The 12,783-nt window shown below is 42.3% G+C and overlaps 1 protein-coding gene across 1 annotated transcript; it reads left to right on the forward strand.

The window, feature by feature from the left end:
• The first annotated feature begins 713 nt into the window (after window positions 1–713).
• Window positions 714–12,529, forward strand: CDC6 (cell division cycle 6). The gene is made up of 12 exons (XM_077459836.1): window positions 714–897; window positions 4,411–4,581; window positions 4,682–4,960; window positions 5,960–6,159; window positions 6,354–6,526; window positions 6,833–6,939; window positions 7,104–7,243; window positions 9,109–9,209; window positions 9,579–9,643; window positions 10,347–10,558; window positions 10,646–10,786; window positions 12,102–12,529. The coding sequence occupies exons 2-12, from the start codon at window positions 4,413–4,415 to the stop codon at window positions 12,186–12,188; spliced, it is 1,674 nt and encodes a 557-aa protein (XP_077315962.1). The 5' UTR covers window positions 714–897; window positions 4,411–4,412; the 3' UTR covers window positions 12,189–12,529.
• Window positions 12,530–12,783: the final 254 nt, after the last annotated feature.

Consider the following 12,783-nt stretch of genomic DNA (forward strand, 5'->3'; position numbering starts at 1 on the left):
AGGGAACGGACAGAGAGTGCGCCCATGCCGCAGGGAACGGACAGAGAGTGCGGGCATAGCACAGGGGACAGTTGGAGAGAGCGGACATACTACAGGGGACAGTCAGAGACCTTCATTTCTTACCTATCAATGCCTTTCCGTGCTATCTATTAGTGCCCATCGGTGTAGCCTCATCAGCATACATCAATGAAGGAGAGAAATTACCTGTGCAAAATTTATTAACAAAATATAAAAAGGTTTTGTATTTTATTTTATTTTTATTGTGTCTTTTTTAATGTTTTTAACAAAAAATAAATAAAAACCCAGAGGTGATCAAATACCACTAAAAGAAAGCTATATTTGTGGGAAAAAAATGATAAAAATTTGAGTCTAGTGTTGTATGACCGCACAATTGTCATTCAAAGCTTGACAGCTCTAAGAGCTGAAAATTGGTCAGGGCAGGAGGGGGGTTTAGGTGCCCAGTAAGCAAGTGGTTAAAAATCGAATTTGTACGATCCATGTTCCAAACCGAAAAAAACGCCAACATTGCATTATATCCTACCGAGAACATGGCCGCTCGCTATGCTGGCGACAAACAAGTAGTACGGGCATTGGTGCTGCGTGAACACATGGTTTAGTCCCCGCCCACCCCGGTAGACTTTTTATTGGAAAAGAACAATGAAGGCGGGATTTCGACGTCAGCACTGTTGTTGGGGGGTAGAATTTGGCGCTAACCTAAGCGGCTCGTTTGTTGGACGAATCAGAAAGGACTTAGTGTGGAAGCTCATCCAATTAGGGAGCTTGGCGCGAGATTCCGAGCGCGCGCTTCGACCAGCTGTTAGAGTTTGGCGGGGAGAGTGCAGTCTGCAGCCGGACTTCAGAGGGGAGACAGCTATCATCGACTTATCCATTGCTCAGGTCTGTTTATTATTTGATATTTCTTATTATATATGTGATAGGGGAGATTTGGAAAGCATTGCTGGCTTACTGTGTATGTGTTCTATATGTGAGAGAGAATGGTGTGCAGAGGAGTCCAGATACACATTCACAGGAGGCTGTGGTGGACTTAGGTTAAAATAAATTAGAATATTAAAGTGTGTGTGTGTGTGTATGTGTGTGTATATATATATATATATATATATATATATATATATATATATATATATATATATATATATATATATATATATATAATATATATATATATATATATATATATAAATTTTCTCTGGGCAGAACCCCTGTTCTTTGGTAGGGAGGGAAAGGTTAGGCTCACACAGATGTTTGCATTCTCACACGTAGCATTAAGGGGCTCATTGACACGGGATGCAAAAGCAGTAAGGATGCATATGTAAGAAAAGTGAATATATTCCAGTGAGCCTGGTTTACACCATTGCAGTGCTTTCGTGTCAGTAAAAATACAGTATTCTGCACCACAAATGCATGCAAACACACTTAAATGCACGTTTAGTAAAAAATAAAAAAACATTCCTGTAAACGCACATGCAACGATGCAGTGCAGACATGGTAGCCTATTCATTTGAATGGACTGCTGAGCCTGCGTTATCTGCAAGAGAAGGCCACTTGCCTGACGAAGGGACCCCGTGTGGCCCTGAAATGTTGCCATATGTTCATCTGGGCTTTCACATTGGAGAAACAGTAGCGGCTCCTTCAGGGCGCTTTGCGGGCGATATATTTAGCGATGTAGCACCTGCAAAGCGCCCCAGTGTGAAAGGGGTCTAATACACGTTTTAGATGCAGTGCTCAGGCATTCAAGCAACACGCTTCAAACTCCCTCTGGGCTGCTATTTTCCTTTTTGCCCCTCCTGTGCACACTTATCGCTTTGCAACCACATCTTAGGACCGGTTCACACCATACCCACACAGGACCGTGCTGTACGTTCCTGTGCTGTGCGATTTCGACTTATTCAGGCTGAATGGGCTAAAATTGCACCAAACTACTTTTTAGAAAGCATTGTAATGGATTGCATTGTACAAAAGTACAGTGTGATCCAGTGCAGGCAAATGAATTGCGTTTGGGGTGTCAACTTTTTATTGACACCCACTTCAGATCTCAAATAGAGTGCATTTTGTATGTCACCTGAATCGCACACGAATGCACAGCACGTTGCTGTGCTACTTTTTTTTTTTTTTTTTGTTCTGTGCTGGGGCACAGTTTGTACTCTCACTGAAGATAACTGTGCCTGGGACCACCCTTCCAAGTAGTACTGGACACAGTTTGGAGCATTCACGCTATACAAACCGATGGTGGTTGAACTGTGCCCACTTAAAACTGCTGGTGTGTGTGCACCCTCAGACCCCATATATACTATACAACTTTTGTTGTCAGACTTGCTTTAGATTTAACAAAACCATGTATTGCAAGGACCTGCTTGATTGCATGCAAATTGAAACGCTTAAGGTATGACCTCATTTTATGGTTTTGGTAAATCTGAAGGAAAAAATCAGCAGAAAATTGTAGTGTTTCCAGCTTTAGATCCACCAAAAGCTATGTAGTGCAATGTGTGTTTTTTTTTTTTTTTGTTTTTGTTTTTTTCAGTAGCTGTTATCCAATTTACCCCACCCCACAGCTTTTTATCCTGTGTGCACACAGCCCCCATCGGATAGTGATCAGTGCTGGTCTTGGCAAACAGCAAGGCTTATTCTGTGTGGGGTGGGGTATTCTATGGTGAATACACATTGACCTATATTGTATGGAAGCAGTTTCACTGTCAGCGGGGTGCATTTGTATAGCATACTTCTCTTTATCGCAATTAGGCAACACAACTTGGTTACCTCCCTGCCCCCCCAGCCTGTAATTGAACAGCAAGGGCCACTGATTGGGCCAAGTGCTGGTCCTCCTAGTTTGTCTGCTGTAAGGTGTGGTGGGGGGGATATTGTCTATAACAGGCTGGAAACAATACACTAGCTGCCTTTTAAAATGCTTAAAGTAGTGTGGTTTTTTTTTATTTTTTTCCCCCATAGTCATACTTGCCTAGGTGGATACAGCATCGACCCCATGCTGTATCCACCTAGGCATCTGTCCCCTCTACACTGAGAACTGAGCGATCGAATACTGCCGATGCCTCGGTTCTCTCAGCTCCCAGAGCAGAGAGCTGCTGACTTCCAATCAGCAGCTCTGCTCCTCCACGCTCACTGGAGCGCTGAGCTGTGGAGGTGCGGGAACTGGTCGTCAGCGGCGCGCTGAGACAGTTATCGGTCCACCTGGCGGATCCAGACTTGCGAAGTTGGGCTGATGAGGTGCCTGGACCGATCTTGGTGACGCCCTCTCTCTGCTGAAACCGGGTCACAGCAGTGCAAGACATAAATGGAACTTCTGACTGGAACAAGCACATTTGGCACCTTTCAGGCGGGAGCAGATACCTGTCAAATCCAGGGTTTAGGTGGATGAAATGTTGCCCTGAGGGCCAGATAAAGGCAAGAGGGCCACAGTTTGGAGACCACTGCTTTTTTAGAATATTATTTTTATCTCTTCATCTAATGCCGTGGTTCTCAGCTCCTTTCCCCAGAACCCACTAACAGGCCAGGTTTGTAAAATAACTGAAATACATGACAGGTGATATCATTTGCTGCTCAGTGATTGCAGTATTCTAGTCTGCATCTCCCCAAGATAATACATAAAACCTGGCCTGTTAGTGGGTCCTGAGGATAGGAGTTGAGAACCGCTGATCTAATGTATGCTGTGAGGGGGTTAAATCTCGCAGGCTGGTTTTCTGTAACACACTGATTAAACTTGTTAACCTGCATGCTATCCGGCTGTCTCATTCATTAAGCTATAACTGCTCCCTGTTGATGACTTAATCTGAAGCTTCCCTGAAGCTCGTTATCGTTAATGGGAAGGCCATGCTCATTAGAGCATCTAAAGCTTTGGGCTCGGTACTAATATTGAGCACTATTCTGACTGTTACAGGGGAATTGGTAAAGTGAAGGGGTACCGTTGGTAGCAGCGTCTCCTTTTCAGACCATGGCAATGGAACTTGATTGCCAATCCTTCCTCCATGTTTATGCAGTACCTTATTTTTATTTCTAAAGTGTATACTGATGTTTAATGTCAGTCGTCATGTTGAATATAAAAATGTGTCTGGTTGTTCAACCTTAACTTTTTTTTAACTTACTAATGTTTATGCCTGTAAGGGATGGATAAGCAGTCCAGGACTGATGATTCTTTGTACACTTGCGAATCTGTGGGTGTGCAATGAGAGGCGTGCGGCTGCAGGCAGTTATTGATATACTGTAGGTGGCTGTATGCATACTACTTACTCTGGCTGCATAAAAGCAGGCCCCCCCCCCCCCCCCCCGTGGCTGCGGCCTAACAGCTTGCATATGGAATGATCGTGGAATTTTGATATTTTTAAAGAAAATGTGCTGCTTTTGTGAGGCTTGGTTATAAAGTAGCATTTTGTCTTTTAGCCATGCCAAGCACCAGGTCCAAATCACAGAGCTCCATTCTGTTCCCCAAGACAAAGACTGCCAAGACTGGAGTCAAAGCAGAGCTGCGGACTCGGGCTAAATCAGAAGCTGCTACTGTGCCTCCCCTGCCTGTCTGCAAGGAGCTACCTCTCAGCCCACGGAAGAGACTAGGTAAAAACCATGCTTGTTTGTATCGTTTAATGTCTTCTTTTTATTTATTTTTTTTATTTTATTTTTTGGAAGCCATTCACAATATTCTCCTTTTTTTTAGGTGATGATAATCTCTGCAACATTCCTCAGCCACTCCGTTGCTCTCCTCCCAAACAAAGTCGCAATGAGAATGGACCCATCAGCCCTGCTAAGGGCAGGCGTCTGATTTTTGATGAGAACCAGGCGGCTGTAACTCCCTTGTCCCCCAGTAAGAAGACTCAGGAATCGGATATCACTTTTTCATCCCCTCAAAGAAGAGGTCAGGAAACCCCATCCAGCAATTCCCATCGTGGTCCACAGGACAGGAAGAGTGTGTGTACACGACTGTTCAAGCAGGAAGGTGAGACCACGCGTATGTCCACTCCGGACTCTAACCCATAGCTTTGAACTTTGTTTCGCATTGATATTTTTGTAGTATGTCAAACTTTAATTTACAAAAAAATATAAAAGTCAATAAAATTGTTCTGGTCACTTTTTTAGACGGCTCTATCCTAGTCTTGCCTTTGAGATAGAAGCTGCTCCCCCAACCTGCTTGCAACGGACTTGAGCACTTAGTGGTTGTAAACCTTTACATATACCAACTGATGTGACTAGTCTTGGGTGACACAGAGATGCCAATCCGTCTACATGAGTTGACCTGGTTTATCTACAGCCCTTTCTCTACAGGCTCCTAAAGCATATATTTTACGCAGTATTTCTTGAAGGCTGGGGGGTGGGGACTGATTTCAGTGTAGAGGAGAGTGTAATCTGACACCTGACTGGAGGGAACACGCACTCCCCTCAACATATAGTGAGAGTGCACAGCTAAGGCAGTCAATCACCTGCTGTGCCCTTGAGGGGGGTGTCAGGGCCTGCCATGGGATTTCTTGGTGTGGTCATAGACATGACGGAAATCACACTAGGTACTTTTGATAGTTCAGTACACACTATAGATGGATATGTTTTCATTTTTCATTCAAGGGTTTACAACCAGTTTAACTTTAAGCCTTACTCAATCTAAACCTCAAAGTGGCTATGGTTAGAATGTCTATCAACTCTGTGTCTTGGTTTGATCTGTGTTCATTATTGGCACCCTAAAAATGTTTATTAGATTATCAGATGTCACTTCTGGCCCCTGGGTTCTTATTGTAAAAGCTCCAGGCCTTGGGGGGGGGGGGGGGTTTGTGCAGTGTTCAGTACAGGTATAAGCCCGATGGCCTAGGTACTATATGGATCTTCCCAATTTTGTTGTTATTGGAGAAATATGTTGAATGATACATCTTACCCCCAGTGTTGTATATTCTGTCGCACTTTAGTAATTTTAACTTTGTGTTGCTTATTTTCTCTTTGCCTTGTTCAGGCACCTGCTATCAGAAGGCAAAATGCGCACTAAACACTGCTGTGCCAGAACGTCTGCTGGCACGAGAAAAGGAGACGGAAACCATACTTTCCTTTCTGAAGACACATGTTTCTTCTGAGAAGCCTGGCAGCCTTTACATCTCTGGGGCTCCAGGAACTGGCAAAACTGCATGTCTGAGCAAACTGCTGCAAGAGAACAAGGTATTTTACTACTAGGGGCCACAAACCATTCTGAGGGGGGGTATACTTCTGCCTTGTGATATTTAATGGACTTTACAGTTAGGTCACCGTGTAGAGTGAGCAAAATATGGTGTGGCAGTACAACTAGCTTATTTAAAACTGATTTGCCAGTTTGGCATATTCTAATGCTTTTTTTTTTTTTTCCCCCACTATAGGAGATTTTAAAGGGTACAAGGACTGTGTATATCAACTGCATGAGTCTCAGAAGTTCCCTGGCAGTCTTCCCAGCCATAGCAGAAGAGATTTCTGGGTCCTCAAAGCTTGCATCCTCTGGGAAAGATATGGTCAGAAGTTTGGAGAAGATGGTCACCTCCAAGGGGCCTGTCATGTATGTGCATAAACATTCATCATTTATTTTAGGGTTCTGAGCTATTTATTTATTTTTGCATCACTTTGGGTGTTTTGCTTCATAGTATGAAGAGTTTACAGGGAATTTCCTGCATTTTGATTGCATTTTGGATTTTACCTAGCACTAATACCCTTATTTCTGCTTGGCGGTGTTATTATAAAACTTCACTTTAATGAGAGAACTTGTTACTCTGCCCTGTATTCACTTTCAGAGCTCTTAAGTAAGTTGTACTTGTGGTATTTACATAAAATTTTGAGTATTTTATTTTTTTCCCTCCTCTTGCAGACTTCTTGTGCTGGATGAGATGGATCAGTTGGACAGCAAAGGGCAGGATGTGCTGTACACGGTGTTTGAGTGGCCCTGGCTCCCAAACTCCAGAGTTGTGCTCATTGGTGAGTTGCAAAGTTGAATCGTATCAGTTAGGAATTGTCTATGGATGTATAGGTAGTCAACGGTCTGTTATGTTTGCATGCTGCAGAACATATAGCTTTCCTGATGAATTACTGTGTGTTTATTTTTTCTTCCCCCCCCCCCCCCCCTTATGTTCTATATTTAGGAATTGCAAATGCTCTGGATTTGACAGACCGCATCTTGCCCAGGCTTCAGGCTCGTCCTAATTGCAAACCTCAGTTGCTCAATTTCTCTCCATACACAAAGGATCAGATTGCCACTATACTACAAGACAGGCTGACACAGGTATGTTTGCTGGCCTATAACTAGATGTTTTCTGATGCTTTTCGTGAAGGCAGGATTTTAAAAAGTCCTACACTTCTTCCCTTTTTTTTTCCCCACTTCCAATTTTGTCCTTTTGACAGTGATCTAGTTAGTTATTCTAAGGGGAAGATGTATGTTTAAAAATAACATTTTCTTACCTGCTCTGTGCCATGGTTTTGCACAGAGCAGGCCCATCCCTCTTTTTTGGGTCCCCTGTTGGTCCTGGCTCCTCCCTGCCGTGTGCCCCCATTAGGGAGCCTCTTGCTATGGGGAACTCGAGCAGGCTCGCTCCTGTGTCTCCATTGACGCACACAGCGTGGGTCTGTCCCCCACCCCTTGCTCTCTCATTGGCTGTGATTGGCAGGAGCCAATGTCTCCTGCTTTGAGCCAATGAGGAGAGGGAATCTTCTCTCCATTCATTGTTGGCTTGTGATGGGGCTCATGCAAGTATAAAGAAGGGGGGAGCTGCACCCAGGTTTTTTATTTTCGTGCATTTGGGTAAAAACCGCAAACCTTTTAGAACCACTTTAAAAATATTTGGTGTTGAAATTAATTGCTTGCAATGTTGCTAGAGTGTTGACCTGCTCTCCTGAGTGCTACGGAAACTTTTTAAAACTAAATCTGTTTAAAACCTCTGTTATAAAGCAAAGCCTCCACCTTGAGACAAGTGAAACAATTTAAGGTTAGTAGGGCCTTGTGTTGTCCTGATGTAGAAACTGTCAGAATGCATTTCCTTCTAGCTCCACTAGATGTCAGGCTCATGGGCACCTACAGTACACTAATTCTAATATTCGCCCAGATGAAGGATTGTGTTGATCCTGCAAGAGCTCTGCTTGGTACTTTTAAAAAATGTATTAAGCTTTTACATCATTATGATGTAAATATAATGGAATATAAAGCTTTCTCTCTGTGCTGTTACAGTGAAGCTGTTAATCCTAACCCCTTGCTTTAATAAGGTGAGATTCGCTTTGATTTTGTTAAAAAAAAAAGGGCTATACTTAAAATTCTCAGTTTATACAATTATGTAATTTAAAACCTCAAAGCCTAGTAAGTTATGTCATAATACCCAGTTGTAGATTGTCATAGCCTTACCTCCACTTTCCTGTTAGTACAGTGATTCCAAATAGATCTGTTCTGTCCAATAGACACCAGAGCTGACCCTGGTGCTCTCTAGACTTGGCTCATCATTAAGTCTTTGAGCACACTTCTGCTGAGGAGCGTGACTGTAATTTTGCGTAAAACAATTGAGTCGGAAGGCAGGAATTGGCATTTTCTGCACCCTCCCCTTTTTTAATATTAAAAAAATAATATAGATGGCTATAGCTATGTCTATTAGAATCTGTGCTAACAAACATGTGAGCAGCCACTTTTTTATTTTAAAGGTGGCTGCTGAGACTCAATATAAATCCAACTTGACTATTTTGAGTTACTAAAATCTATAAGGCAGGACTGAAAAGTTAAAAACCTTCCTGCACCATATGACATGCTAAACAATAAAACTGCAATAGAAATGACAGTAAATACTTGAAAACAAGTCAAATGGTAGCTCCCCACATTTCTAGTTTTCCTTAAATTTCCCTTCGGTGACATCTTGTGGGTCTTGCACCAGGTCTCTTTTCACTTGGAAGGGGTTCAAGGACGGGCCTTTTTCTAGTTTGTGGTAATGTTGCTGGAATCTATTGAATGACCCATGTTAATCTTGATGGAATATGGCTGTACAGTGATGCCCTTTTTAACAAACATTTCTTTCTACCTGTCATGTTTAAGCTTGCGGTGTCACAATGGGGAAAATTGTGTAATTGCTTTTCTTATCGGTTCTAAAATCTGTCCCTCTGATTTGTCTGAAGGTGTCTGGGGACCAGGTTCTAGATAATGCAGCAATTCAGTTTTGTGCCAGGAAGGTATCGGCAGTCTCTGGAGATGCCCGCAAGGCCCTGGATATCTGCAGGTAATTTATATTTGTTTACCTATTGCTTTTTGTCCAAGTTCATACCCAAATCCAGCATCCTATTTATAAAAGTCAGCAAACCTTTTTAGTGGAGGAAAATCCTGTATATAATTTTAGAAATTGATTCTTCTTTCCTTCTATTATGTTTCATAGTCATTTTAAAGTCCTATTTTACATTTCTTGAAGTCTGACATGTGAAAATGTCTGTACATGTTTTGTAAAACATTCTCTAACAATAGTCAATCTGTCAGAGTCCTTGGGATCATTGTGTTTTGGTTGTATATTTAGTTTTGAACCCATGTTTTACTGACACATTGAAGCTTTAGGTTTCTGGTGTTTACATGCAATAAGTGCATTTCCTATTTCCAGGCGAGCAGTAGAAATAGTGGAGTCGGATGTAAGGAGCCAGACTGTCCTAAAGCCTCTATCTGAATGTAAGTAGATGTTTATCTCTGCTCGTTATTGGGGGGCCTGGTCAGTGGACAGGATATTGTCCATTTCCTGTGTGGTCCTCTGTCAGTCCCTGTTCTGAGTGCTGTTCTTCTGCTTTGTGTCTTTGCTCTGCTTGTTGTAACTGGGCAGTTCTTAGAAGCATCATTATACACAGCAGAGCTGAAAAAAATCGCCAGTTTCTTGTCAACTACCTCAGTGGCCTCATGTTATGTTACCTGAATGTCTCCTCTCTTCCTGTTCTAAAACCTGCGACAATAGGATATTGGGAGAAATCTCCCCACTGGTGGTAATCATTGTTTTAAGCCTTCCCCACTTAACTTGAAAACAATGCCTGGACCTCTGAACTAACCCTATAGTGTAACCCTAGTACAAGTTGAGAATGAAAGCCTCATGGATTTGGGGGGGGGGGGGGGGGGGGAGAGAGTGATTAATCGCCGGGTGCAGACCAGCATGGCTCAATTTTGAAGCTGGTTAGGGTAATCCCTATTACTGTCTGCTTTTTAGATATGCCAATTTTGTATATTGGCATCCTGACAACTTCAATAACTGAGCGTACAAATTTCCTGCTTGGTGCCATTCTTGCTCTAGACTTTATGAAATTTGAGAGGTAGAATATATCATATATCTGCCCATGCTTGGGTGTTATATTTAGATTGAATGCCCTTTTCTCACTTTACCTCCCAGGTCCATCTCCAAATAAAGAAGCTGCATCTACTCCTGTTCCAAAGAAGGTCAGCCTGCCCCACATTTCACGTGTTCTATCCGATGTGTATGGAGACAAAATGTTGTCGGGTGCAGGAGGGGAGGATTCTTTCCCATTGCAGCAGAAGCTTGTTGTGTGTTCTCTCCTGCTCCTAACCCAGCAAAGCAAGATGAAGGAAGTCACTTTGGGAAAAGTAAGTCACACAGGCTTTGTTTACTTGCCTGTAATTCCTACTGAATTGGTGTGCTTAGGCTGACATTTATTTGGCTCTGTTTTCCAGCTTCATGAAACATACAGCAAAGTTTGCCGGAAGCAGCAGATGCCTGCAGTGGGCCAGTCAGAATGTCTCTCCCTCTGCCAGCTTCTGGAAACGAGGGGCATTGTGGGTTTAAAAAAATCGAAAGAAGCTCGCCTTACAAAGGTAACTATAAATGCTGTAAACTATACCTATTCATGAATTGATGTATATACAGGTGTTAATCCCTTGTATGACAAATGAAATCCAACTAAAGTGATTGTATTGCCCTAAAAGGAAACCTCCACTGGCCTGCACAACTCCACAGGCTACTATTGCTTCCCATCTGAAAATGCTACTAACTTGGCTCTGCCATCGAGTCCCTGATCCAAAACAAGCATGCACATCAGAAAGTTGTTTGGGCTTTTAACCACTTCGCGCCCAGGCCAATTCTGACATTTCTCTCCTACATGTAAAATTCCTAATTTTTTTTGCTAGAAAATTACATAGAACCCCCAAACATTTATATATGTTTTTTTTTTTTTTTTTGGCAAAGACCCTAGAGAATGAATACCCTGTTGCGGTATTTGAGCAGCATTTTTTCGAACACGTTTTTTTCAGAAAAAACCTGTTTCATGCTTAAAAAAAAAAAAAAAAACAGTAAAGTTAGCCCATTTTTTTTGCATAATGTGAAAGAGGAGGATACGCCGAGTAAATACCCAACATGTCACGCTTCAAAATTGCACGCGCTCGTGGAATGGTGCCAAACTGTGGTATTTAAAAATCCCCATAGGCGACGCTTTAAATTTTTTTTTTACTGGTTACATATATTGGGTTACAGAGGAGGTCTAAGGCTAGAATTATTGCTCTCGCTCTAACGTTCGCGGCGATACCTCACATGTGTGGTTTCAACACCGTTTTCATATGTGGGACGGGACTTGCGTATGCGTTCTCTATGGTAACTTGCTGGGGCTGGCGGATCCTGTGACCAACTCACCGATGGAAACGGTGAGTCGGTAGAAGTACCGGGGGGGGGGGCGTCCCCTCCCGCCACCCGTAAGAACGATCAAGCGGCGGAACAGCCGCTATGATCATTCTTATGGGGCAGGGAATCGCCGGCTGAAAACTGAAATATCTGAATGATGTCTGTGGCCTCAGGCATCATTTAGATATAACCACTGAAAGCCCATGATGTCAATAGACGTAGTGTGGGCGCCAAGTGGTTAATCTGTATACTTGGATCCAGGTTGGTGACTCAAAAGTATTAGATATTTGACCAGAATGACGTCAAGGGAAGCGGTATTCTAGTTGGGGAGCAGTGGCAGCCTCATACATATTAGCACAGTGTGTGTGTGTGTATATGTGTATGTGTGTGTATGTGTGTGTGTGTGTGTATATATATATATATATATATATATATATATATATATATATATATATTTTTTTATTTTAATGCTGATATCTTAAACTCCATAATTATGTTTCCTTTCTACCTTTCCAGGTGTCTCTGAAGATAGCGGAGCGGGACATAGAGCATGCTTTCAAAGATAAGGTCCTTGTTGGGAACATTCTCCATGCGGGGATATAAATGGCCTTTTTATTTATTTTTTTAGAGGTGCAATATGCACGATACGTTTTTAAGAAATTACTGCTGCTGAAGATGGCAATACATCGTATTTAGCCAGAGTATATTTTGCAAAGAAATTACTGTTTTTATTTGACTGTAAATGTGACATTTTAGCAAATTTGCCCCATTGACATGTTTTTGACAAACTGGTTTAATTTATGCTTGTGTATATAATTTTGGTTAATGTGTAAAATGACTGTTTGCTGCAATATGCAGCAGATGTTTTACTGTAAGATAACTGTTCTGGTTTTACAGACTCCGCTCTTTTTAATGTTTGGTTTTTAATAAACCCAAAAATCTAAGTGTGTGTGTGGGGTTTATTTATTTCCCCCTTCTTCCTTCCTCTCTCCCCACCCCTCTGTTTTGATGAATTTGGATCCTGAGGCTCTTTAACCATGAGGCCAGAACTGTTTGCCTAGATTCAGTGCCGATTGTAGATGAGGTATTGTCTGTATCCAGGCCAGGGTACAGGTGGGAAATAATGAAGGTATAAACAGAAAAGATATACTCTCCTGCGCTAGTGTGGGGGCCCTTAATATGAATGGTAGTATTTCTT

Source organism: Lithobates pipiens, unplaced genomic scaffold, assembly GCF_037356315.1.
Source record: "Lithobates pipiens isolate NorthernLeopardFrog02 unplaced genomic scaffold, aLitPip1_a1.2 Scaffold_28, whole genome shotgun sequence".
NCBI lineage: Eukaryota > Metazoa > Chordata > Amphibia > Anura > Ranidae > Lithobates > Lithobates pipiens.

Excerpts from the sequence above, each read along its gene's own strand:
- CDC6 (XM_077459836.1), top strand. The coding sequence starts at position 4,413 with ATGCCAAGCACCAGGTCCAAATCACAGAGCTCCATTCTGTTCCCCAAG. Across the intron at positions 4,582-4,681 it reads CAGCCCACGGAAGAGACTAG|GTGATGATAATCTCTGCAAC; the intron begins GTAAAAACCATG and ends CCTTTTTTTTAG. Across the intron at positions 6,160-6,353 it reads AACTGCTGCAAGAGAACAAG|GAGATTTTAAAGGGTACAAG; the intron begins GTATTTTACTAC and ends CCCCCACTATAG.